The sequence below is a fragment of the Choloepus didactylus genome (genome assembly GCF_015220235.1).
Source record: "Choloepus didactylus isolate mChoDid1 chromosome 23 unlocalized genomic scaffold, mChoDid1.pri SUPER_23_unloc1, whole genome shotgun sequence".
NCBI classification, from domain to species: domain Eukaryota; kingdom Metazoa; phylum Chordata; class Mammalia; order Pilosa; family Megalonychidae; genus Choloepus; species Choloepus didactylus.
Window position 1 is genome coordinate 3,409,526 of NW_023637590.1, and position 27,378 is coordinate 3,436,903.

Consider the following 27,378-nt stretch of genomic DNA (forward strand, 5'->3'; position numbering starts at 1 on the left):
CCGTGCTATCTCCACGTTCTCCCGCACCTCCACACCACGGGCCGTGCGCGGTGGGGCGCTGGGGTGCCTGGTTCCTCACTGCCTCCCCCTGCCACGCACCGCTGCTCCTGCCACAGCCCGGGAAGCCTAGCAGGGAAGGGGGAGTTGCAGCAGCCTGAGCCACCAGAGGCCACATGGAGAATGCCGGCTACCCGAAGTCACAGCCGGGAAGAAACGGCCCTGCCCCTCCCCAGGTGCCCACCCTCTGTCCCACACTCTGTCCACAGACCCCGAGGAACCTGAACCCAGTGGTCCCTTCCGAGACCCAAGGGGGCATGTGGCAGCCGAGGGTGGGGAGGACCCCCCCCCAGGGACGGAGCCCGAGCCAGACACGTGCGCCCCGAGCTGCCCACCACAGCCCGTCCTCCCAGCTCATGCCAGGTGAACCCTGGGCCTGAAAAATCCAAGTGCACAGGGCAGGAGACGCCTCTGTAACCAGCGACTGTAGTAAACACAGCCAGAGGATAACCTTCAGGTCCTCGCCTTCAAATCCACCCTGCCAATGAGGACATAAAACTGTCTTAATCCTTCACTTGTGCACTTTGCTTTATCAAACTAGTAGCAAGTTGGCACAAGGGGGCATGCAAGGAGCTCGTAGACCACAGGAGCCTGTAACCTCGGAACGCAGAGGCACAGCCACCTCCTGCTCCAGCCACGGCCCCTCAGGTCTCCTCACCTGACAGGACACCAGCCATCCCCAGTGGGGAACTCACTGACCCCTCAGGACGAGGCTGTCACAGCAGCACGACGGACCCTGTCGCATTCTCAAAGAGCCACAACGGAGAAACTGCACTGTTCTCCCCCACCGCCCGGTCACCAAGTGTTTGCGCGGCCCCTGCGAAGTGGAGGGCACGGAGCCACAGAGGAAGGCCGCAGAGTGTAGACGGGCTCCTCTGCAGGGGAACTCTGGGCTTTCTAAAGGATTTGCCTGCAGACCCACAACTGCTCTAACGAACAGACCAACAAGACAAACAGACGCGGCGCCTCTCTCGGGGGCTGCTGGCTAGCGAGGAGCACGAGGTCCAGCCTCACCTGAAGTTAAGGTTAAATGGACAAACAACTGCATGAAAAGCACACGCTCGGCCACTCCGCATGTCTTTTTTTGTGGATGTAAGTACTTACCTGTCTTGGTTACACACCTAGAAGTGGAATGGCTGGGTCGCATGGCTAGCTATAGTGGAAACAGCCACATGCTTTTTCACCGAAGCGCTTTACCGGCATAAACACCCATCACAAAAACATTGGCTCCAGCTAACCATATTCCTGCCAACACCTGGTAATGTCTTTCTCTAAATTTTTAATTCTTAAATTTTAGTCATTTCACTCCTAGGTATGTAGTGAGAAGAAATCAACCCCTATGTCCATAAAAAGATTTACACAAGATTGTTCAGCTCAGCTTTGACTAATATTTCCAACCTGGAATAGCCCCCGTGTCCCTCGAGAGGACAGCGCATCAAAGAACGGCTTTATGTTCACGCCGTGGAACACTACAGAGCGATAACCAGGAATAAACTGGAACTAACCACGACACAGACAAACCTCAAGAACATCGTGCCGAGTGGAAGGAGAGACCTGTCCCTAAGACGTTCAAGGGCAGGTGACACTCATCTCCAGCGACGGAAGCCAGAGTGGGCGCCTGCAGGGCTGGGCGGGTGTGTGGACATGTGGGAACGCACAGAGCTGCACACTCAGCAGGGAAGCACTTCGGCAGGCTACACGGCAATACAGACAATTTTTAAAGGAAGCCAGTGCCACCCGCCGGCCGGGTGCCCGTTACTGAGCGCGTCCTGGGCCCAGCACAAGCTGCTGCGTGCTGGGGCCACGGGACGCCGCTCCCAGCTGGCCTTGGGCTCCCGAAGGGACAGAGCACCCGGGCTGGGGCCAGGCCCAGTCTCGGGTGGTTGCTCCTGGGGCCCGGGTGGCCAGCAGGCTTCCAAAGAAGGGCCGACCCGGGTGCAGGGAGGGTCCCGGGGCGGGGGTCTCTCCCTCCGGCAGGCCCCCAGGCCCGGCTGCCCTCACCCGCCCTCAGCCCGGGCCCGTGGAGGTGGGCTCACCCAGACGGAGAGCGAGCGGTCCTTGCTGCCAACGGCACAGCAGCAGTAGGGGCAGCTGGGCTTCGCCGAGCTCCCGTTCTTCTGCTTCTTTTTGAAGATTTTAGGGTTGAACTTCTAAAGCCAAATAACAAAGGTTAAAACACTCACTCCAGCGTGCAGCAGGTACCCCACGCCCAAGCATGAGAAACGTACCCACAGGCTGGCCAGGGGCACATGGCTCCGTTACCCGCCTTGACAGCAACCTGAGCTCTGCCCGTGGTGGGGGCGGCCTCAGCACAGCCAGAAGCTGCTCAGTCCCCCGTGAGCAAGCAGGAAGGGGGACGAGAGGCCGGCTCAGGAGCAGCAGCCAGGCGGAGGGGATGGGGGCTACAGAAACAGGCTGAGGCCTTGGGAAGCCGTGTCTGCCAGGGGCCCGAGGGGCAAGGCCCTGCTCCCTTCCCACCTCCTCAGGGAGGCCAGGGGGCGTCAGGAGGTCTGCCCGGCTCGTGTCCCTCCCTTCTCAGGACACGCTGCTCGGCCATCACCATCTATCGAGGCTCGGCCTGGGGACTCCTGAGCACAGGAGCTCGACTGGCTCATCGGCCCAGGAGCGCCCCAGTGCGCCCGGGCGCGGCTCTGGGAAAGGTGGGAAGCACGTCCGGAGCTCCCCGTATCCTCCTGGATCGAAGGGGCTTGGGATTCCCCAGCCAGGACAGCAGAGGAGGAGGGGTGGGCTCCTGGGGACCGAGGGGGACTGCTGCCCAGGGCCCGCAGGCAGGGACGGCCAGGGGCGCAGGGAGGGCAGGACCCGGCTCCAGCGGCGAGAGCCACGGTGCACGTCTCCACCCCACACAGAGGGCCACAGCCTCGGGGCGCACGGCTGCTCCCCTCCAGTGGTCAGGGGGCCACAAGGGGAAGCGCCAGGTTAACCACAAGGCAGTGATTTTGAAGCATTTGAGCAACAAGGCCCTGGTTTCAAACAGAATCCTACACGGTCTCCAGCACAACGTAATGAAAGAAGCCACGTTTTATTCATACAAAGTCCGTATTTTCACTCACAGCACACGTCACTGCCCGTCGGAGCAGTGGGAACAGTAAGGCTGTCTTGGTGACTGCTGGGACTCAGGGTGTCCTTAGTTTTACCACCGCGGCCACCAATCTGTTTTGTTTTGATTCCCCAGAGTTGAGGACACCCCAGCTCTCACAGAGCACTCGTACCTACTCCTCAGCCTGCGCCGGGCTCGCTCAGGACACTCTCCAGAAGAGGAGAGGCCGGGGGCGCTTGCAGGCCTGAAGGAGCAGACGTGGCTCCCACTTTCTCACCCTCCACCCCAGGCTCGGGGGAGGCTGCAGGCTCGGGACCAGCCCTCGGGGCTCCGGGGCCTGGCCTGGCCAGCTGGGCCTGCTGGCGCCACCACACGGAGGCCGCCCGAGCCGAGCGGCAGTGTCCTGGGCAAAGGCTTAAGCAGGACGTCTCCCCACACAGCACGAGTGTGCGCTTCTATTTTGTAAAGTTAGTTCTTCAACATTCAGACATAAACACTTAAGGGGAAACAAGCCAACATGCGTGGAATCTTGGGGCGCATCACCTCGTCCCCACACGCGGCCCGGACCCCCCTGCGGCCGAGCACACTCACCACGACGGTCACAGCCTTGCGGTGCCCCACGAAGTCCATGTTGGTCCTCCAGCCCTCGCGCTCGATGATCTGGGCGGTGGGGCCCGAGTTGTTCATGGCGTGGGCCGACACCAGGTAGTGCCCGTCGGGCGACCAGCTGAGCCGCAGCACGTGCGTCGTGCCTCCACACTGGAAGAGACGCCCTGCGGCGTGAGCGGAGCCCAGGCCAGCCCTGGGACAAGACGCTGAGCTCAAGGGCAAACGGGGCCAGGGCTCTGATTACGAGAGTGCGGGCGTGGAGCCTACCCCAAGCTCCTGCCACGCTGCCGGCCGTGGCCTCCACCTCCTCAGACAAGCTGACCAGAGAGCTCTCGGGCTGAACGGTGGGCACCAGCGGGCACTGCGGGCCCTGAGGGGGTGGCGAGAGGCCCCTTATAACTGCTGACTCTGTGCCTGCCAAGTTCCCCTGGTCACAGACCCCTTGTTCTGTGCGGCACCTGTTAGCCCCCGACAGAAGTCTGAGAATCCTGCCTCATAGAACTCTGCAGCACAGAGAGCCCTGGCTGCACTCAGGGGCTAAGGCTCGGGCCCGTCCCTGCAGCCACTGGCAACCACGAGGGCACCACCTAGTCCTGAGGAGCAGGGCTGCCCCCAGCAGAAGACGAGAGGTGGTGCAGACCTCGTACACGGTAAAGGCACAGCAGAAAGCCACCATGAGCCGCCCGGGGCTGAGGGCTGAGGCAGAGCCCCTTCCCTTCCGTGTTATTCCTCCTGCAAAGACAAATGACATGGCTAGGCGCCTGAAGCTCAGCTCTGCCCGCGGTGGCCTGCAGACTCAGGGGCTCAGCCCTCGACCCTGCAGCCCGGATCAAGGCAGGCCCAGGTGGGCCAGAGGGCAGTGACAACTCCTGCCTTGATGTCCAGCCTGGGCCACTGACCCCAGGGCCAGGAGAGGCCCAGCCCAGCAGAGGCTGAGGAGCACCACCGGCCCCCGTGGGTGCTCAAAGCACGCCTCACCCTGGCTCCCCTAGCTGCCACCAGGAACCCAGCTCGCGAGGCCCCAGGCCTGGCAGCCGAAGCCCCGAGGGCCCACGTCGGCCTCCCCAGGCAGCTGCAGCAGGATAAGGCCTGAACCGACACTGCCCCACCCACCGGAGCTGACGCTGATGGGGGAGCACAGAAGGCACTTCCCCCTTCCCTCCACAGGCGGCCCAGTTCACCCTGCGAGCTCTGCTCACCTGTCCCCTCCTCCAAGGGGTCTCCCTGAGGCCACTCCCCCCCCATCCCTGCATACCCTGGACCGCCCCCACTGTCCGTCTCACTGGGCTAAGCGTCTAGGGGAAAGACTGCTTCTCAATCCACTTTTTATTTCCTGTCCCCAGTACTGTTCTGTATGCAGCAGACACTTAGTTAACACCTACAAATAACGGCGACCTTGGGCTCAGATTCCTTACGACGTCAGAACTCACATAAGGAAGGCACAGTGTAGTGCCACAGGGGCCTTGGCAGCCCCATCTCCACACAGTCTGCACCCCGCACTGCTAACTCCACCCAGGAAAGTCGTCAGCTGCCTCCAAGGGCTGAAGTCAGCCAGCCAAGCCCAGGCAGGGCGAGGAGAGAAGCGATAGAGGGTCCCCTGTCCTCACCCGCGCCAGCCCACAGGGCGGCTGGTGTAAACCCGCACAGGAGCAGCCCGTCTCCCCCACGCCGGCTGGCCCTCAGGGTGACAGATAGCACGGGGGCCTCTCCAAGGCTTCAAAACCTACACATCTTTTCCACTGCAAAGCTCCTCAGAAAGGAAGGCCTGGTCTCCTGACCCCTGGGGCCAGAGCGCCCACCCCAGGGAGCCCCGAATCCCCCCCCGTCACCTCGTCGAAGGGCTTGGTGATGCTCGTCTCCAGCTGCCAGTCCAGCGTCCTCCACACCTTCAGGCTGCGGTCGTCGGCCTGCGAGGCGATGTACTTCCCCACCGGGTCCCAAGTCAGCCCTTTCACCAGGCCCGAATGGCCTCTCAGGGTTGCCAGGATTTCTGAGAAGAAAAACAGAAATTTGGAAAGGAGTCAGCTAGGGAGGAACGAGACGCAGGGCCTGGGCCGTGCAGCAGACACCCGGGAAGGGACCTGGGGAGCCCGGGATGGCGGCCCACCCCCGGGCACGAGCAGACGAGCCCCTGTGCTGGCTTGGACATACTACGTCCCCCAAAACACCATGCTCTTCAATACAACCCTGTGGGGGCAGACATACTGGTGTTGACTAGGTTGGAACCTTTGGTTTAAGTTGCTTCCTTGGAGATGCGACCCACCCAGCCGTAGGGGATGACTCTGGATGATCTCTGTGGAGGTGTGGCCCCGCCCATTCAGCGTGGGCCTTGATTGAATCACAGGAGCCCCACAGGAGCTCAGGCAGAAGGAGCTGTGTGCTACAGCCAAGGGGGGCATTTCGGAGATGGCCACTGAAAGCAAACTTTTGCTGACACTGTTCCGGAGAAGCTAAAAGAGGACAAAACACCCCAAGAGCAACATTTTGAAGAACGCACAGGAGCTGAGAGAGGAGCTGGGACACAACCTGGGATCAGCAGACGCCAGCCACGTGCCTTCCCAGCTAACAGAGGTTTTCCGGACGCCATTAGCCTTCCTTCGCTGAAGGAATACGCGTGTTGATGCCTCAATTTGGACACTTTTATGGCCTTCAGACTAACTTTGTAAGCAAATAACCCCTCTTTATAAAAGCTGATCCATTTCTGGTGTTGTGCATGACAGCAGCATTAGCAAACCAGAGCAGCCCCCAATCTGATCTCAACAAGGCAAGAGCAGCCTGAAGACACCTGTGTCGGGGGGTGGAGGCCACATGTGTCGCCGAAGGGCGGGCAGCAGGGGCCCAGGCGCACGTCACAGGCGCCAATCCACTCCCGGCCTGTGGCCTGGGCCTTGCCCCTGGCTCCCCTTCCTGGACAGAAGCCGTGCCCACCCAGGCTGGGAAGCGGCCTGCAGCCCCGAGGGGAGCAGGTCCCCTGGCTCAGGGCCAGGCCCGTGCTCGGGGAGCCCTATGCACGTCACCACAAAGCCAGAGGTGGCCCAGAGGGCACCTTCCAGCTCTGCAACCCGAAGGCTCCAAAGACATGTCCTTCTCACTGTTCTTCAAAAACACCCCTCTCCGTGGTCAGGCCAGAGTGTCCCATAGGTGCCGGAGACTGCAAAGAGGAGGGAACGACCTGGGTCCAAGTCCAGGGACCGTGATTTTTAACCCACGAGGGAAACGTGGTTCAGCTCCCGAGCGGGAACACGAGAAGCGTTTCACTGGTGTTTAAACGGCAGTGCTGTGCCGTGATGCGCCATCTGCCGCGACATCAAACATGCTGGACCCGAAAAGTTAAAGTTTTGCAAAACTGGATTTCTGTTGGCTCACATCTGCTCAAGGGCTTCGCCAAGTGGAGGCACCTGAGCTGAGGCCAGAAGCCAGGGCTGGGCAGGTGCCCCGGAGGGCAGGGCACACGAGCCACCAGAGGAGCCAGCACGTGCCAGCTGGGTTCCCTGGGCCATCGGCACGGTCGCTGGCATGAGCGTGCTAGCACTCATCTCCCTTTACAGGAAGTCTCTCCACCTCCAACGTGATAAGGAAAGCAGGAGCCGGGTACCCGCGCCCCCCCCGGCCGCCCCCTGGCCAAGAGAAGCCCGCCCTCCTCCCAGACCCACCTGGGAACTTGACCGCGTTCCAGATGACCACGGTGTTGTCCACGCTGCATGAGGCCAGCCAGGCGTCGTGGGGCGACCACGCCACGTCCATCACATCTGGAAGAAGATGGGGGACTCGCGGTCAGAAGCCCCACGAGGTGGCCAGCCGGCCTGGGGTTCTCGTCTCAGGATGCCTCACCTGGAAATCTACCTGGACAGTTTTTGGTTGTTGTTTTCTTTTCAAAAACTACTGAAACAATTTTCCCATTAAATTTCTGGATCAGTCACAAACGTAAAGCCTCAGACCAACCCCACCCTGACTCCTCCTCCACGTGAAGCGGCTGTGGACACGGGGGCAGCGCCTGTGCTACGGGCCCCAGGCCCGCGAGGCTGGAAGCCGGCTCTGACGCCCACCGTGGACCCGGGCCCGCGCCTGACCCCCGCGGGAGGAGGAGTGGGGGCCCTCTTCAGGCCCTGCTTCTTGAACTGGGGCCATCTCAGAGACTCTCCCAGGAGCACCTGCTCCCCACGAAGCCCCCAGCCAACCAACCAGGCTCCTTTCTCTGCGGCTCCATTTCCTCATTTGCAAAAAGGGGATAAGGACGCCCGTCCCACGGGTTTACTGTGGGAAGCTGCCGAGGCCCGCGGGGACGCCGGCCAAGCAGGCTGACTCCTCTCCTGGGGCCCAGGAGAAAGGTCGGAGAGGTGGAGATGCAGCAAGGGGATGGCCTGCTAACAGTGTCTCGCCCTTCTCTAGTGGACTTTTTAAAAGGCATGTAAGCGAAATACTCAAAATCCTGACTGCACATTTTTCTATTTCTCCTTTTCTTTAGTGGCAGCTCCGCTCTGGCCTTCCAGGACTTTCTGCCTCACGTCCCGTTCCCCTGGGAGCACCCCGTGCCACACACACACGTCTCCCTGGACAGGAACACCGAGGGGCTCCACTTTCTGCACCAACGCACACGTCTATCTGGCATCCTCTCACTTTGGATTTTCTTTGGGGCTGATACCCCGAAGTGGGGGCCCTGGGTGGGAGATGGGACCCCATCCAAGGCCTGCATCCCGACAGTGTGAACCCCATGAGCACCTCTCACAGAGCGTCCGTCCCCAAACTCCTCTACTAGCAACGGATTGTGAGAGTCCCCTAACGCAGTAAGCACATTTCTATATTTAATTTGAACTTGGTTGCTGTGAAAAATGAACAATCTTCACGCCTGTCAATTATCTAAAGAAAGAGCCCTCGTGGAATGATCTGCTCCTGTGTCGTGACGAAGTACTGGGGGGTCTTTCAGGTGGTGGGTCTAACAAAGGTGAACGTGGTGCCCTTGAAGCCAAGCAGCCAGGGGCTTCCTTGGGGACTCGGAGTGGGGACGGGCACACACGGAGACATCGGAACTTCACGGAAGGACCCAGTACTAGAACGGAGACATGAGTTCTTCACAATTCCCTCGGACTACATATAACACAGATGTTAGCTGCAGACCTTGTCCAGGCCCCTTTCCACACCGGAGGAGTCCTCTTACTCTCCTCTATGACTTTTTTTTTTAACTTTTATTTTGAAATAATTTCAAACATATTGGACAGTTGCAAATACAATACACACCCCACAGAGAACTCCAACACCCCCCACCTCCAGATATCTGAATCTACCAATTTTACATTTTGCCACCTTTGCAGTACTTTTCTTTCTCTTTCCTTCCTTCCTCTCTCCCTCCCTGTGACTCCTTTTATTATCTTTTAACCTTGAAAAATACTCCCTCTGCTAGAGGTTTGATAAACATTCACTTCTGTTTTCTCTTGATTTATTCATTTAGAAGTCTTACCTCTCTACCACGTGGGACTTGTTTCAGGGTATGCTGCATTCAGTGAGGATATAAATTAACCTCCTCTCACCCATGAACTGCCGAACGGTTTCCACACCACACACGGGGAGTTACTCCCCCTCTTCACCGTGCACGAGCAGTGCCCGCACGAGCCCCCGAGCTCAGGGTGCACCACAGCCCAGGGCAGCGTGGAAACCACCCGTCCACACGCCTGCGGCTCTGACTGTTCCCACCCGAGACCTCACCTGCCCTTCCGATGCCCTCGGGAAGCGCTGCCGGGTGCTTCCCTGTAAGTCTCTCCTGCACCCCGGCTCTAGGCCCGCCCGCCTCCTCCCTGCTGCGGTCACCCGCACCCCGAGGCCCCTCGCTGCCCGCCTGTCCCGCGCCGTCCTGGTGGGCCCAGGGTTCCCACGCAGTCACGCGTGGAGGCCTCATCTCCCCGGGGCTCGGTCGCAGCGCCCTGCAGCCGTCCACCCCACGCCTCCAGCTCGCTCACCCCCACTCACGTCCTGGTCCCACAAGCCCCTGTGCCACTGGCGCCTGCAGAACCGCAGCCCGGGCCAGCCCGGCCCCACCCAGCTCGCCCCTCGTCTCCCCCGGGCCCAGGCACCCGCGTCTCCTCCCATGAGAACGAAAACTCACGGGCACGACAGGGAAGTTCCAGACGCTCAACAGAAATTGTTAAACCAATGAGTGAATATTCATTTGGGGGGGAAAAAAAGTCTTTATTTTATTTGGCTCTTTCTACTGATGGAAGTGGTCATCGTGTCTCTCCCCAAAACGGCCTGGTTTCAGCTGTACAGATCTCATACCTGCATCTGTAAGATCTGCAGGGGAAGTGACAATTTTTGGTCCTACTGTGTACAACATCTCTTTTCACAATTAGATACCTGAATTGGCTATTACTAACAAAAAATAAGTAACTAAAAATTTTCTCATAGAAAGCCAATTTAGTGAGTCGTTTTATTGGTTCTAAGTGCTTTATTCCTCTGGGTTTTCTCAAGACGCAATAAATGGCATCCTCACAGGATAACAATCCTGACTTTTATTTTCCCATCTGTGTACCTTCTGATTTCTGTTCAACTGCATTGCAGAAATCCCAAAGCAACAAATTGACAGCGACAACACCCAACCTTGTCTTTTCCTGGTCTAAATGGGAACAAGGCTGGACTTCGAACTGTAGTTTCTGCCACGGTTTGACGATGACACAGGGCTCTCTCCATGCTAATGGAGCATCTTCCCATTGCTGTTTATTAGGATTCCCAGCAGGGACTGTTGCAAGGTATATGATGTTCCTCTTAGAATATCTCCTAGGATGACTACAGCCCTCCTTATTTAACGTCCTAACAAGCTGACTTCTATTAATAGATTCCGTGTACGCCACAATTTAAGTCATCTTTAGTCATAATGAATTACTGCTTTCAAATATTGTTAAATCCAGGAAATTTTTGTCTCTGGTCTTTCTAAATTTATTCATATTAGCCTATATTTTTGTTTCACTACTATTTTTACTAGAAACCCAGGGTTATATCTTCCTTGGAAGAATAAATAACATTTTATGTTCCAGAAAAACTTTTTCTTAAAAGCTTGAAAGAATGCATCAATAAATAATTAAGGATCAGGAAACATTTTAAGGCAGTTTCCACCTTCTTCAGTAGTTATTACCCTGTTCAGATTTCCATAAGTCTACGGTATCAATTCTGAAGACTTTATTTTCCAGAAAACTGCTGATTTCTTCGTAGTACTTACTTGGTTCTGTTTTTTAGTTTAATATTGTAAACATTACATTACACTCTGATTTCTTCCGTGGGGTAAATGTTTTTGGTTTTTTTTTAAAAGATCTTTCCTTACTTCTTACTTCTTCCCATCCTCCCACTGATGAATTAAATAGTAAGTAGGCTTTTCAGAGACGCAGTGCTTTCTTTTCTCCACTGATTGTCCTTTCACACCCGAGTGGCAGGCCCCCAGGGGAAGATGGGGGACCCCCTGCACAGTGAGGAGGCCCACTGGGTGGGGGCGGGTGGGGGGCAGGAGGGAAGTCGAGGTGTCGGCCTGGCCCGAGCCTCAGGTCAGGGACCCCGTCCGAGTCCCCGCTGAGCGCGACCCATGCTGGACGCCCTCAGGGAAGGTGCTGCCCGGTTCCAGGGACGCGCCACCAGACTCCACCGCTGGCAGCGGTGACACAAGTGAGGCTGAGCCCCACGTTTTCAGTGGTACTGACAATCACAGAATGGGACCGTTTCCGTTTTCCTCAACGGGGACATCATCCGTGTTCACCTGGAGACGCTGTCTGCTGAGCGTACACCACCAACAGGTCACAGCTGATGCCTCCCCCAGCTCGCACTCCTACCCCACCGTCCCCCGAGCTCCAGGCTCGGCTCCGACGGCCTTGCCCCTCACACTCAGCACATCCCACTGTGAACTGGTGCCCGCCCCCCTAAGCCTGTGGCCCCACTGGCCTCAGTCTCAGCAGAGGACCCCACCTTCATCCAGGCGCCCTGTGAGGGATCCCCAGGCTGTCAGCTCTCCCCTGCCCTGCCCTTGGTGTTTCCCAAACCAGTGCCCTCCTCTCCCTCCCAGTTACCACAGACTCACTCAGGTCCCTGTAACCATCACCTGAACCACACAGCAGCCCCCTCTCCACCTTGCCATCAGGTGAGTGTGCAATGGCTTCCTGTCTTTTCCCTGATAGGGGACATGCTCACCCACAGGGCACCCCTGGGACCTGGCCCCGTGCACCTGCAGCCTCACCTGATCTGCTCCCCGCCCAGCCAAGGTGAAACTCACCTCCGCACCAAGTCCCTGCTCAGGCTGCCCCTGCCTGGAACACCTTGCATCGAGTCTTGGGGTTAACCTGGCTTAGAAGTCGTCTCCCACAAGCAGCCTTCCCCGACTCCTTCCGTGGTGTGCGCCCCAAGGCCCCCACTCAGTCTCCCCGAGTTACAGCGCTGGCCTTGGGCGCCCCTGGCCTGGACCCAGGCTGGCTGGTGTCCACCCTGGTACTCCTGGCACCCAGCAGGGCGTGGGGCAGGGCCCTGGACGGCAGGGAACCCACCTTCCCCTCCCCTGATCAAATCTGCAAAACGTGCCTCTCCACACCGAGTCTGTTTAAAACGCTCTGCAAACATGCTCAAGTTCAAGCAAAAGGCTCTTCAAGGGGCACTCGTGAGCCGGTTCCCATGGAATAAAGTGGGCTCACGGCCTCAGAGACCCACTGGTGGAGGTACAGATTCAGCTCACCAGGGCGAACGGCAAGGCATGGGAAGTTCTACACTGAAGATGCAAACGCACACCCCATGCGGGCAGGCGTGGGGCACTGAGCAGTGCAGGCAGGCAGGCAGGGGGCACGGCTGCTGCTCGGACCCAGAGGGACAGGCAGGGAGTGACGGCATGGGGAGGGCAGGGGCTGCCGCTGCTCTGAGGCACTGCCGGGGCCCACCCAGCCCAGGCAGCCCCACTCACCGCCCGAGTGGCTCCGGAGGATGGAGACGCAGCGCCACTGCTCCACGTTGGCAAGCTTACCCGTGGAGCCAAACACGGTGCTGGGGCCGATGTACCTGTGCAAAAGAGGGGTGAGAACAGCTCTCGGGGACTCTCCGGGCACAGCACAGAGATGCGCGCTGCAGCACAGCTTGTCACGGCACACAGGACAAAGCGAAAGTGAGCAAGGGCTGGAAGCACCCAACTGCGGACAGGGGCCGATCAGGTGAACCAGTGCATGAGCGTGATGAGATGCCACACGGCCATCAAAAATCCCGTGGTGGAAGAACGTTCACTTGGAAACACGGGAAAACGTTCACAACTATGACGAGGCGAAAGCGGCAGGCCGCGGAACGTCACGTATGATGGCACCACTTATGTAGAGGAAACATCCAAAAGGATGGATGCATAAAAATACCAAAATGTTAACCGTGGTTTTCTTTAGGTGGTGGGACTTTTTCTGTCATATTTTTGTTTTCTAAGCTGATTGCTAAGCACGTGATTTATGTTGGCTACTTAGAGCAGCAGAATCAGAACTCCTTTCTGAGTCCCCTGGTGATCCAGGAGGGGAACCTGCGGGGATGAGCGACCCCAGGGAAGGCCCGAGCCCCATCAACACGCTCTGTTCCTGTGAACTCGTCACAGACCCACAGGTGGAGAGCTCGCTGGGCAGCTGCTCCGGGAGCCACGGCCATAGGGGCTGCTCTGGCCGAGCCAAGGGCAGGGACAGTCCCCAAGTCACCTGGGGGGCTTCTGGGGGCCAACTCTTCACCCGGTTCAAGGAAAAGCCGTTTTCCAGGGGATGGTGGGCTCACTCTGGGTGAGAGCCCAGGCGGAGGCTGGCAGAGAATGGGGTGCATGGCCGAGTGCGCGGCCTCCAGACCCCCTGCCCCTGATTCCACCAGAGCCCCTCGACCTGCAGCCAGCTGTATGCTGGGGGTCCACGGGGGGTTCCTCGGGAAGTTCATGTGAAGAACACACCGGCGAAGCCCCCCACGTGCACACTTCCAGGGTGGAAGGCCTGTGGCCCAGAGAGGGCGGGAGCGGTGGTCCCCGATCCCTGGGCCGGCCCCAGCTGCTCCCGGCCCCTGCGTGCTAACCATGCGGTTCGGGCTCTGCGGACATCAGGGCCGGGGGGGAGAAGGTGACTTTGACAAAGACCGGCAAAGAAGCTTCTAGAAATAAAATGGGAAGAAAGGAAAATGATGCTTACGTCGCCCGCTTCCACACCATAATCAGTCTGTCATCTCCCCCAGAAGCTAAGTACATCCCACTGTTTGACCACCGCACACAGTTCACACACGCTGGGGAGAGAACACAGGCAGGTGAGAGTCGGGCAGGGTGGCCGCCTCGGCCCCGCGGGGTGGGGTGTGCTGGGGTGGGGGTCACGCCGGCCGGCCTGGCCCACCCGGGCGAGGCGGCCACTGAGCGAGCGCTCCAGAGAAGGGCTCCGGCACGCACTGGCCGCCTCGGGCCGAACGCCCAGGACGGGGTCTGGAGGGGTCTGTGACCGAGGGCTGCCCGAGCCCAAGGCCCACCAACAGGAAGAGGCGCGCACCCAGGGAAACCAAGAGATGGTGGCCGAGCCTCGCTCCCTCAAAGAGCCGACTGCTGGGCAGTGGCTATTCTGCGAAGGCGGCACGGGCTCTTTAAAGAAAGGCTGAGAGGCCCTTCCCAGAACTTCCAGGGGAGCAGCTTGGGAGAGCAGGAAACTGGAATTCCTGCCACTGCCGGAGCCGGCTTTTCAAACTCGAGTTTCCAGGCTGGCTAGCGCTGCAGATGTTCTCGCTTAGAAGCTGCGACCCAGCGGATCCCCTCCCTGCTCCCGACAGGCCAGAGGCCCCGGAGCTTCCCCGCACCACCGCGGGAGACCCTGAAACATGACGGGCACTACTGAGACCGGGGCCCACACGCAGCCTGGGAAGAACCTGTGCTCCAGGACGGGGGATGCCGAGAGCACGTCGGGAGGACACAAGCCCTCGGAGTAAGGAAGGGGCCGGTGTCCAAAGAACAGGAAGGGCTAATGGAGCACTCAGGGGGCAGCTGGCTTAGAAACCAGAGCCTGGCACAGTCCCCCTGGTGCTCAGGGGCGGGGAGCTGAGGCCCTGCAGCAAGAAAGGAACCTCAGCATGCCCAATGGCTAGAGGCTCCCGGCAAAGAGCCTGAGAGCTGGGCCCACTCGGAGCCGTTTTGGTGAACTGTCTCTTACGCACCCTTCCCCAGAACCCTAGTGCGTCCGGGTCGCTGGCCCCAAAGCCCCGTGGAGTTAGGCAGTAACGACTCATGAGCAGGAAATCACCGGAGGTACCTGCAGACTGTCCAAAGGTGGTTCTGTGGGCGGGCCGAGTCTTCTGCCGAATAACTCACCCAGGTGTGCAGCCAACATCTGTGCCTTCGGACGGCAGGCCGAGGGGTGACCGCCGCACGGGGCCTTATCTCTCTAATTACAAACACACGTGCTAACCTTGGGCACGCTGCCAACACGCAAAGCCTGCAAAGGGCCACTCTGTAGTACCTAAGTGATTGTCCATCTGGCAAAGCATCTTGGGAATATTTTCATCCTTCTCGTCATCCTCCTGGAGGACTGGCGACATATTCCAGATCACAACCTTCCCAGAGTCCTGCCCTGGAGGGAGAAGGAAAGCAACTCAGAGCACCGGGAGGAGACACCGGGTCGGTCAGTAAGTAACGTTAACTGTGGGATGTCCTCAATGAGTGTTCGTAAATCATGATGGCCTGGAGCTAAAGAAGACTCCGTTCAATTATGAAGTGAGTTTTAACAGATAAGATCAAGAAAAACAAGTGCTTGTGGGGACCACGAACATCGTGGAGCTCGTGCTAGGCCGAGGCCAGCCCGACTTTGTGAGAAGGGTGCTGGGGAGAGATCGGGGCACCGCCTCCAGGCTGGCCTCCAACCTGGACCCCAGGGCCCCCGGGAAGGGGCTCATCCCTGCCGAGGGCTCAGGTCCCCCAGATGGAAAAGGCCCTGTGTCAGGAACCCGTCCTTCAGGTCTGGGCTGGTGCCCGCAGAAGTTAGGAGAAAAGCACCGGGGTTTCCCTGCCTTCGAGGGGGTCCCTGAGCTGATTGGGTGCTCTGAGACCACCTCTGGAAGGTACCCCAAGCACAGGACAAGGCTCACGACCCTCTCTGCCCTGCGCAGTCACCTACAATGGGAGTGTGACCAGAAGAGCGGATTTGGGTTTTCTGTGGTCATCCCCTAATGTGCTCTTCTGCTTAAAAAGGTATCTGTGCACTCACTAATGAGTTCTCTTTCTATGCTTTCCATTACTATCCGTGACAAAAGTCCAGCCCCCCATTTAACTTTCTATTAGAGAGGGACACAATCCAGTAAGCACCTGGAGACGGGTGTGACGAATCACCACCAGGCAGGCCTGGGACAGCCTCCTCGCCCATGTGTGGGGTTGAAAAGATCCCCCAAGCCGCCCCGGACCCGACTAGCCCAAGTGGTGCAGTCGAGGGCCTCCTCTGCCCCCACTCCGACTCGCCGGCTGCAGGGCCCCTGGCTCAGTCCTCAGCACCCAGGAAGGAGAAGGGGCCTCCCACCCTGCTCCCCGCAGCACTGGCCCCAGGATGGAACCCCCAGATGCCCCCGCAGGGGAGACCCTGCTCTGGGCTGCAGCACCGTGGACTGGGCTCGGTCCCGACCCCCCTCGGTGCCGTCCTGCACACATCTCGGTGTCCTGGCCTGAAAAGCGGTTCATCTTTCCAGACAGAGCTTCGTTCCTAGCTCCTGCACCAGTTGCTGGGTGGGGTGCACACACGACACTGTGGATATTTTCGGGTGGTGTAAACACCCCCCTTGCCCACAGGCTCCTTTCTTTCTAGCCCAGGTAAGCCCCTTTGAGACCAGACAGTGGGCCAAATAACTACGCTGCCTTAGTTGCTTAATCTCTCTCTCCCCTCCGTCAGAGGTGGAAACTTCCAGGACAAGTCTCCAGGGCCTGGGCCGCTGGGCGGGTGCTCTGCCCGTGGGCCACCCTGCCACTCTCAGTGCTTAATAAGCCTGGGCTCAGATACAAATTAACTTCAGTATTAACCCGGGAAATAGTGAGAATTAGCAAGATAAATCTGCCACCAAGATACACAGTGAGCCCACCTCAAAGCCAAAAAAGGACTGTGATTCACCCTGCTCGTGTGGCAGACCACGTGGTGGCCCCCTGGCCCAAGCCCGCCCCCCGGAAGGCAGTGACCCGGCGGAGGGCAGGGGGCGGCCGGCCAGTGTGCGCCCTCCTCCACCCCAGGCGTACCTTGTCCTCCAGTTGCAAACTTGGTCCCGTCGGGGTGAATGTCAACTGAAAAAATCGGCTTGCCTAGAAACAAAGGAAAAAATATCTAAACTGGCTTTTATTCTCTGGAGAATAGCAATAGATACAAGTTTTAAAATATTGGTTATTCAGTAATGCCCCTCATCACTACACCTAGGAAAAATATCATGGACTCCATGTAAATTACCCATGGGTACGAGGAGGGATCTGAGAGTTTCAGTGAATGAAGAAGCTGCCAGAAGATTCCCGGGCAGCAGCCCAGGTGGAGGAGAGCATATGCCACGACGGTGACAGGGCCCTCACCCGGCCTGGGGACGGTACACTGGGGACAGGCGATTGTAGTGAAACGAGCCTTCCGGACCCTGCTCTGGGCCAGCAGCGTGGACGGAGGGAGCTCCTGCCCTCCCAACCAGCTCTGCCAGCTGGGTCTGCATGCGGCTGGCTGCAGTTGGGGGGTGTCATCTCCTCTGCTTTCGGAGGGCCCTCCCGGACATCTGTGCTGCTCACAGTCCACACAGCCCATTTCCTCCACAGCGTGCGCCACGAGATCAGCGAGGCCCAGTTTCTCCTAGACCACCACCCCCCCCCCCAGGGCCTACCACAGGCCCAGGCCCACAGGAGACACCCAGAAGCACCGTGGGATGCTGTGGGGGAAGGTCAAGGGCAGAAACACTGTCAGAACTTGCACACTGACAGGCTGGGAGAGGCAACCTGGGGCCCCGTGCCCGGCGGGCATCATCCTGCTCCCTGCTCTGCTTCCAGGCTAAATGCACAAGCGCCACAGCACATGCCAACGGCTGTCACGGTGTCACCACATCCTCAGCACCTAGCCCTGGGCCTGGTGTGGCAGCTCAGTGCCGCCCGAGTGACAAACCAAGCATCAGCAACTGCTGCTACAGATGAGGTGCCTCGGGTGCCCCGCTCTAAAGCACATGGCCGGGGCAGGGGCGGGGGCAGGTCCCTGGGGAGTGGGAAACTCCTGCCAGGGCTCCCATGCACGAGTGTGGAGTCGGCTGTGGTCCCGACAGTGAGGCTCAGCACGGGTCCACGGCAGCACCCGGCTCACCTCACCTTGCAGAGAGCTGCACCCTTCCGTCAAGTTGAACACGAGCTTCCCCACCAGTGAGCAGGCAGGCACGATTCCGGGGCCCTCACCCTCCCAACCACGTCACCCCCGGTGCTGGCTGAGTGTCCCACAGCACAGCGATGGCTGCCAGGCCGGCCGTCACTGTGCCAGCGGCTCCACTGGTCCCGGAGCCCTCGGACACCTCCAAGCCCACACCCAGCACCAGCGGGCTATGGAGACAGCTGAGCAGCTGCTGACTGCCTTCCGGAGCAAATGCAGGGTGTGCAAAGCTGTCCCTGAGCCGTCACAAGACCAGCCCTGAGGCAGCTCAGCATTGCACCTCCTCGAAGGAGCTGGCCCAGTGGTGGTGTGCACCCACAGAGCGGGGAACTCGAGGGAGTGGCTGGTTATTCTTGTAGAGCCTGGGCAGGGGGGTCCCAGCTAGTCCCATCTCAATCTTCAAAAGAAGAATCCAGAAAACAATGTGCAGTGGGTGGAGGAAGCCAGGTGCTGAGGGCCCATGGGAGAAGGATGGGTGTTTCTCACATCAGTGCTTACCTGCCCATGTGCCCAGGCCCCCAGTGACACCCTCTGTCCTTCCTGGACGAGGTGGCTGCCACCGGTGACGAACCCTAGACTCACACGGCCAACCGGGTGCCGACCTGCCTACAGGCTGAGGGCCGGGGAGGGACAATGCACACGTGCACCTGCAAGTGCCCAAGCAGCTGCGACAAGGTGGGCTTCTTGCCCATCTGGGCTGCAAGACGTGCCTCAAGGGAAACCCTCAAAAAACAAGAAAGGACAAGAGGGGCCGCAGGCCCAGCCTTGAACTGTGTGGGTCCAGCCTTGAACCGTGCAGGTCTGGCCTTGAACTGTGCGGGCCTAGCCTTGAACTGTCCAGCCTTGAACCATGTGGGTCTAGCCTTGAACTGTCCAGCCTTGAACCATGCGGGTCTAGCCTTGAACTGTCCAGCCTTGAACCATGCGGGTCTAGCCTTGAACTGTCCAGCCTTGAACCGTGCGGGTCTAGCCTTGAACCGTGCAGGTCCAGCTTGGAACCATGAGGGTCTAGCCTTGAACTGTCCAGCCTTGAACCTACAGGTCCAGTCTTGAACTGTGCAAGTCTAGCCTTGAACTGTCCAGCCTTGAACCGTGCGGGTCTAGCCTTGAACCGTGCAGGTCCGGCCTTGAACCGTGTGGGTCTAGCCTGGAACCGTGCAGGTCTAGCCTTGAACCATGAGGGTCTAGCCTTGAACTGTCCAGCCTTGAACCTACAGGTCCAGCCTTGAACTGTCCACCTTGAACCATGCAGGTCTAGCCTTGAACTGTCCGGCCTTGAACAGTGTGGGTCTAGCCTTGAACCATGCGGACCTAGCCTGGAACCGTGCAGGTCTAGCCTGGAACCACGAGGGTCTAGCCTTGAACTGTCCAGCCTTGAACCTACAGGTCCGGCCTTGAACTGTGTGGGTCTAGCCTTGAACTGTCCACCTTGAACCATGCGGGTCTAGCCTTGAACTGTCCGGCCTTGAACCGTGTGGGTCCAGCCTTGAATCGTGCAGGTCTAGCCTTGAAATGTCCAGCCTTCAACCATGCGGGTCCAGCCTTGAGCCGTGCAGATGCGGCTGCTCTGGCTGGATTCGAGGAACGACAAGGCTGCCACGCCTGGTACTGTAGCAGGCTCAGCCCCCAGTCCCAGCACACGAATGACTCAGCACCACCAACCACCCTGGCCACACAGAGCCCGTGAAATGTGGACAAGGATGTCGGTGGGGGGCTGCAGACCTGTCAACAGCCCCTCCCAGAAGGGCAGGGCCCGGGCACTGGGGTGTGCCCCGCGGAGCTTCACCCCCTCCAAGGCCAGCCCCTCTCCTCCCCGGCCGCGATCTGCTCGTGAGCATCCGTGTGACCCCCGGCCCTGCAGGAGGACCAGTGCAGGGCATTCCCTACCTCTCAGACAACCCGCTGAGGCCGGTACTTCCAGCATCCTCACGCACTGGATGAGCGGGAAACGGGGGTACGGGGAGGTTGGGAAAGCTGCCCCAGGCCACATGGCCGCCTGGCCCCAGAGCCCGAGGGCGCGGCCTGGCCCGGTGAAGCTGGAAGGGGTGCGCCTGAGCTGCCCCGGGGAAGTCAGGAGGGAGCAAGTGCAAGTGCTGCAGCCCGGGGACTGGTCCAGCTGTGGACGCTGCGGTCCCCTGGGCCCGGGTGGGGTCTGCTGTGCTGGCGGCCCCCACTGAGCCGTCTTGCCTGGGCCCTGGGCCCTCGTGTGCGTCTCCCCTGGGGGACCCTGTGACGGAAGCTCCAGTTCCAGGCTAGGCTTGAAGGAAGGAAGGCTGCCAGCTGCCAGGGAAGGGGTCCCACCCCCAGCCACGAGGAAGCCCCCGCTGGCCAACGGAAAGGAGCCCAGAGCCCAGACGACAGCGAGACTCAGGGCCCCGGCCCACGGGGAGCCCTGCGGCCAGTGCCGGGCTGCTTGAGCCATGCTGAGCAAGACGAGCTGAACCCTTGGGTGCCCAAACTGCAGCACCAGGAGCTCATCAAAAAAGGGCTACTGCTTTAAGCCAGGATGTTTGGGGTCGTTTGTGAGGCTACAGGACATAACCCAAAATGGCAGTTCACTCACATTTTTGTTTAAGCTGGTGTGCTGGTTTGCATGTATTATGTCCCCTAAAATGCCATTATCTTTGCTGCATTTTTGTGGGGGCAGATGTATTAGTGTCAGTTAGGTTGGAATCTAGTCACTGAGTGTTTCCATGGAGACAGGACTCCATCAACTGTGGGCGAGACCTTTGATTGGACAGTTTCCATGGAGGCGATACCCCGCCGTTCAGGGTGGGTCTGCAGCTGACAGAGACATTTTGAAGACGGCCATGGGACGCTGATGCTGGCATTTTGGAGAAGGCCATTGTGAAACGCAACCTGGGAGCAAGCAGACACCAGCCACATGCCTTCCCAGCTGAGAGAGGTTTTCCGGACACCACTGGCCACCCTCCAGTGAAGGCACCCCTTGTTGACGCCTCACCTTGGCCTTAAGACTGTAATTGTGAAACCAAATAAACCCCCCTTATAAAAGCCGGTCCGTTTCTGGTGCTTGGCCTCATGGCAGCATTGGCAAACCGGAACAGCTGGGTATTTGCCATGTTAGCCAAGAACATTCTCACTGGCTCAGCGCTGGTCTGACCAGGCCAGCAGGAGACGCCACCCACCTCCCGGGTGCCTCTTAGCAACGAGCCTGAGACCGTGTGCTGTCCTCGGCCCTCCCGCGGCACATCAGACACACCACCCCACCAGTCCCGGGCCACCCTGCAGGCCAAGCTGGGTCGGCCGATGCCCCCGGCGATGCAGGTGCCCCTGAGCGCATCCACTCCACAGCACCAGCCAGCGGCTCAACACCGACGGCTGCCTGCTGGGGCCCGATGCCGGGCTGAGAGCCGAGAAAACAGAGCTGGCCGTCGCGGCCCTCTGTCGGGAAGCTCAGGGCCCCGGAGGATTGCAGGGGCCTCTCCGGTGGTCTAGTGACGGACACCCGCCCAGGGGGAGCCACTCCCCATAGCCCGGGGAAAGCAGCTGGACTGAGCCCCAGAGACTGAACGGGAGCGATGGTGGAGAAGGGTAGGGGGACTCCCGGCAGAGGGGCAGGAAGCAGGGTGGAGCCTGTCGTGGGCTCAGCAGGGGAAGGGCACGGTCAACACTGGCTCCAGCACAGCTGGGGGGCGATGGGGGGGGGGCAGCTGGCAGGGCACCGAGGCCCTGGGAGAGGCAGGAGCCAGGGCTGGGCAGCCTGCGCCTGAGCACTGAACACCCCGCCGCCCCCCACGCCTGAGTGCGGTTTAACCTCCGTTCCGTGACCTGCAACACTGCGCAGAGACCACGCAGCCTGACAGGCACCGGGGGGCAGATTAAGACGCGCTGCCGCACTGCTTCCCAGCTGCCAAGGCCCACGCCCGGACGTGTCCGAGATGAGGATGCGCCTGCTTGGTGGCCGGGGTGGGACAGCGTCGTGGGTGCCGTGTGCACCGAGCAGCACCTGAGACGAGACAAAAGCCCCCCGAGCCGGGCCGGCCAGACAGGGGCCTCCTGGACCCTTGGTCGGTGGACACAGGTGACCCGTGGCATTCCCTCAGCAGGAGGAACAGGCCTCTTTTTCCTAAAGTGCTCTAGAAGAGGCTCTCATGGCCTGGCGACTTAGAGAACTTGTCCCAAAAAGATGAGCTCCAACTATCTCCAGCTCTGGCCTTTCTTTGTATAAAGACAGAGACACAAGGTAGATGAGCACCCTTGACTGCGGAGACGGCAGGCAACTGCAGTCCCTGAACAGCGCCGGACGGGACGCACGCCCACCGCACCCCGGTCCTCCTCAGAACCACTGCCCCCGCCTTCCGCAGCCACCGGCTCAGGCACCCTCAGCATCCCGGGACCAGCCGCCCCAGCTCGGCCCTGCCAGCGTCGGGGGGTTCGCAGGGCCAACAGCCAACAGCACACGCTGTCGATCGCCCCAGAAATAAGAAGTTACGGCAGCCAGGATCCTGAGAGGGCACGGGCAGGCAGAACCGCACCCTCCTCGGCATCAGGGAAAGGATTTCTGGAGGAGGCCCAGACGTGGGGATTTGAGCTCCGAGCAGAGAGCGCTGGCTGGAGAGCAGCGGCCCACCCTCTGTGGCCCCAGGGACCCACGGTCTGGGCTCCTGCTTCTGGGCTTTTCTGCTGGGACAGCTTGCCAGGTGGTGCCGACCAAAACGTCCAAGTGCACCCCCTGAAAAGGACGTCTGGGGGGGCTAAGGCAGCCGCCTGCCGCATCTGGCTCCTGCAGAGACTCATCCCGTTCAGCCCAACAGAACCTGACTTAACAAGCTCTGGTAAATTTATAACTGAAAATGAAACATGGAGAAATGTTTGAAACATTTATTAAGTGAAAAGAGAAGTTACAAAATATTACTAAATACGAGAAGTGGGGAGGAGGTGAGGGAGAGGGTGGGCTTGTCATAAAAGGGTTTAGCGTGGGTGGTGGGTACGTGAACCTCCCAGGTGACAAAATGCCAAGAAAATAAACACACACCACACACTGCAGGGGAAACAACGCTGGGGGAGCTGAAGAAGCTCAGTAGTGTGTCAATGTCAATTCGAAAATATTACTAGGGGGAGAAACTGGGCCAAGTATAGAGGCACCTCTTGATATTACTTGTCATGTCTGCATGTGAGTCAACAACGAGCTCCATAACAAGGAGCTCTACACACACAGACCTAAGGCCTGATCTCCATAAACTGCCTGTGTGTGCCACACCTGGGTGTGAGCGCCACGGCTAAGTACACGTATGGCGTACAGCTTCCTCGCGAGGGTGACCAGCGAGCCTGGGAGACGCTCCTGCACCCAGCACCAAGCACACTGACGTGTCCTGCACCAGACATGGCACCCTGGGCGGCTGCCCGCCTCCCCCCACCCCCGCCCCACCCCCAGTCTGCCCGTCACAGCTCGGGCCCTGCACAGCAGCCCCCCGGCCGGGCTCTCCCAACCCTCTCTGCCATCACCCCGGCCCCTGTCCTGGCTCCTTCCCAGGCCTCCTGGGCCCCCCTTCCTCCCACCGCTGCTCAGTGCCACACTCCCATCGGGGCCCACTCTGATCGCCCTGTTTAAAGGCACAGACGCCCCGCCCTGGCGCTGCCCACTGCCCTAACCCTGACCCATTTCATCCCCAGCAGCTCCTTCCCTACCATTTAATTTTTATCGCAGACGTCTACCCTGCCCAGGACGGAGACTCCAAGAGCACAGGATTCTGACTGTTGTATTCTCTGCTCTATCCCCGCACCCAGTGCCGTGGCTGGGCACGCGGTGGGCACTCGGCAAACGCTCAGGCTGCATGTCTGCAGACGCCCTGGCGGGTGCCCACCATTCACACTGGCTCCGGACTGTGGACGGGCCCAGGACCACTGCAGGGGCCCCTGTGGGGGGACTCGGGCTGCCCCGCTTGGCTGGGGCAGGAGGGCACCCTGCTGCTCTCGAGCCCCCCTGCGCCATGGTCTTGTCCGCTTCCCACCACAAGGACGCCCCCGTTTCCAGGAAGCACCACGAGGCAGGTGGCCGACGCGGCGGTGCCGGAAGGAAGCCACAGCAGCCTGCACCCGTCTCTGCCACCACTGCCAGGACGAGAACGGGGCAGGGGCCTCGCGTGCAGATCTTAATCTCTGCTCCTGCAGTGTTTTGCCAACAGCAAACCAAGAGTGTTTTGGTCACAGCCACTATCAGTTTTGTCATCCACTTTTCCCCTCTAATTTTGGGGATGGCTGGGTCTGTGGAACAGAGCTGGTCCTCAAAAGTTAGCTGCAGAGTGGATTTCTATAAACCTAGCTCTCTTCCACTCACACCCGTGAGGAAATTAGAGCTGTGTTCTCACACGGGGGAAAAATCCATTGGTTTAACAACCACCATGATATGAAAACAACAAACCTATGAATTTTAGCTACTCCAGTCGCAAGAACAACGCACGTCTGTACGAGGTCCTGCACAATTAAAAAACCCACTGGATTTGCCACGGCAATGGGAACTTGGCCGAGGTCTCTAGAAATGCAAACACCTTCATAACGTGGCTGGCATACTAAATAAAATACTTTTTAAATAAGCACCAAGGTACCCAGATATTTTTTTTTCCAAGTGGTCTGAAATGTCCTTTTCCTTTCCGCATGTTCTATTTTCCCCTAAACTGAACATGCATTACGTTTGTAAGAGAAGTTTTTACAAGTTAACAGCACCAAATTATAAAATGCTTCCTCATCCAGGCCATAAGACACCACAAGTAAAGCTCCTGGCTCTAACCATGGCACACAGCAACTGCCACTGGCCAAACACCACGTCTGCCCTGCTCTCTGACAACAGGCCCCCCACACCCAGTCACCCTGTGGACTCCACCTTCTCAGCACGTCCTCAATCCGGGCTTTCTGGGGAGTCCAGTGGTTCCGCATGACTGCATTCCACACGCACACACAGACGGTAAAACACACGGACAATTCACTTGTCAAAATGCATCAGACGGCACAGTTAAAGTCTGCGCATTTCACTGTGCAAATTACACCTAAAAATAACGTGTGTATCTGCAGGTGCGTAGCGCTACGCCGTGTATCTATTCACACGCACATTCGGAACCCGTCCACCTCACCACCCCAGCCGCCCCCGCCCCGAACCCCGACTGTCAACCCCCACCCCGGACTCCCGTGGCAGCCTCAGGGCTGCTTCCCCAGCCCCGGCGGCCCCCTCGGCACAGGTCCCACTGCCCACCCCGCCAGTCTCAACCAGAAAGGCCGCCAGCAGCCAGGCCACACCGGCCCCCCGGCCTCCCCTCAAGCTGCTGTTAGCTCTCAGGGTCATCTCTTGGTGCTTCTACCCTGCTGCGGCCCCCATCACGACGACATCCCTGCTGTCCCTCACCCCTCTGCCCAGTCCTCCCTGCAGGAGGGGAGCCCATGCCCCTGGGGTGACGGCTCCCGCAGGAAGGGGAACTGTGCAGCCCAGAGCAGGGCCCCCTTGGGTGGGCCGAGGCTCCTGCCGTGCCTGCGCCCCAGGCCATCGTCCCCTCTGTCCGCTCTGCTGCCCTCGCTCCCCGCAGGTGGGGTCCCAGGAGCGCTCCCCAGTCAGCCCCCTGCGGCATGGTCTTTGTGCCGACATCACCTTCTCACTGGGGCTCCCCCAGAACACAAGATCTGAACCTTCAGGCCCCGCCCGGCCCCGCCCAGGGCTCCCCACCTCCACACCTGCGTCTCCCCAGGCTCGCCCTGCCCCAGGCGCTCAGCACCTGCGCCCACCTGCAGTCCACCTGCCGAGGAGCATCCCCCAAGTCCTCCAGCCTGGAAGGCGCAGAGGCTGCTCCGCGGGGCCCGGCCCCTGCACACGGTGGGAGCCGGCTCCACGGTGAACGGTGCGTGTGCCCTCTGCCGCAGGACGCTGGCGTCCGTCCCTCCAGGGAGGTCAGCTGCCTGCTCTGTCCATCCCTCACGGTGTCTCTGGGACAGGCGCAGTGCCAGCAGCCCAGGGTAGACATGGCTTCCGAAGACAATATGTTTTGACCCAAATGGGTTTTCTTCCCACTGGGGTGTCCTAACCATTTGCTTAATGGCTCTTCTAGGACTACCTGTTCTGATTCCTCTACTCTCCCTCCTAAAACAGATGCTCCCCTCTTCACTGGCCTCTCCAGTGGAACCAGAAAGCCTGATCCATGAGGGGAGCCTGAGGTAGGGGCACCGTGAGCTGCCCACCCACCGCCACCCCCACATGCCTCCTTCCAGCCGCTGGGTGCCAGCATGGTTTCGGGCCCTGAGGCTACGGCACGAGCAAACAAACAAGCCTTGCCCTCCTGGAGTCAGCTTTCAAAAGGGGGGTCTCTAGCAGAACCCCGACTTCATTCAGGCACCCACCCCTCCCCCACGTGAGCCAGCTGGCCACGGTGACCGGGGCAGGGGCAGACGGATGGCCCGGCCGGCCCCATCTGACCAAGGGGAAGGACCCCAGCTCCAGGGCTGGGGCACAGGCTCCCCAGTGAACTCCCTAAAGCCAAACGCTGGGGAAAACCCACCCAGCATGGGTCAGAAATCCTGAGGCCCCTGATACAACGGCACCCAAACAACAGCGCTCCTGGCACCAGGCCCCAGCCCGTGGCTCCTGAGAGCAATGCTCCATGGAGGAAGAAGGTGCACCCGCCCTGCAGGGCAGAGGGGCCGCCTCAGCACGGGGCCGCCCACTTGGCACACGAGGAAGAACGGGCCTAGGCTCACCCTCTCCTCTCTCGGGGAAGTTTCCCTTCTGCAGCACGTCACAGGGAATCTCAAGGGCAATGTACTAATGCACACGACAAGTCCTCAGACAGGCCGGCCTTGGGGTTCAGTCACTCAGCAGCTCCAGGAGTCACGCGCTTCCCGACCTCCGTCCTGGCATCCTCGGGGCCAGCCCTGTTCCCACGTCACACGCACCTGGGAGGTCCAGCAGAAGAGAGACTGGCCTTCGGGCATCTCATCTGCTCCGATCCCCCAGGAGCCCCAGCAGACGTCCCCTCCCAGCTCAGGGCTAGGTGGTCAGCCGGGGCTGCTCCCCAGCAAATTCCAGCTCTCATCCACGTGCCAGGCTTCGCGCCACCAAGACCTGCCCCGCAGCATGGCCTGTGGAAGGGCGGATACCTGGAAGAAACCAGGGTCCTGCTAGAGAGGAGGGGGGAGGGCAGGCACCCCTCGGCAGCTGCCACAGCCCCTTTCTGCTGTCTGCAGACAAGGACACCCCCTGTCCAGGAGCTGTGGCCTGGGGAGCTGTGTTGCTGGCCCCCAGGGCTCACCCCAGCCCTCTGCCTCATGCATTGGACACCTCTGCAGGCTACGGGCCAAACCCCA

At 59.7% G+C, this 27,378-nt stretch overlaps 1 protein-coding gene across 6 annotated transcripts in view; it reads right to left on the minus strand.

Annotated features, from left to right (window-relative positions):
- LOC119524866 (protein HIRA) overlaps nt 1-27,378 on the minus strand; it is a 90,840-nt gene that overhangs the window by 57,999 nt on the left and 5,463 nt on the right. The window contains exons 2-9 of one of the 6 annotated variants that reach the window (XM_037823518.1): nt 16,932-16,994; nt 15,178-15,288; nt 13,876-13,966; nt 12,645-12,739; nt 7,381-7,476; nt 5,557-5,717; nt 3,710-3,877; nt 2,094-2,207 (exon numbers count right to left, since the gene is read on the minus strand). In XM_037823518.1, the coding sequence (XP_037679446.1) occupies nt 2,094-2,207; nt 3,710-3,877; nt 5,557-5,717; nt 7,381-7,476; nt 12,645-12,739; nt 13,876-13,966; nt 15,178-15,288; nt 16,932-16,994 (899 nt within the window). Of the gene's footprint in view, nt 1-2,093; nt 2,208-3,709; nt 3,878-5,556; nt 5,718-7,380; nt 7,477-12,644; nt 12,740-13,762; nt 13,801-13,875; nt 13,967-14,875; nt 14,899-14,970; nt 15,289-16,931; nt 16,995-27,378 lie in introns of those variants that run through there. The other 5 variants (XM_037823519.1, XM_037823520.1, XM_037823521.1 and 2 more) reach the window with 5 other exon arrangements.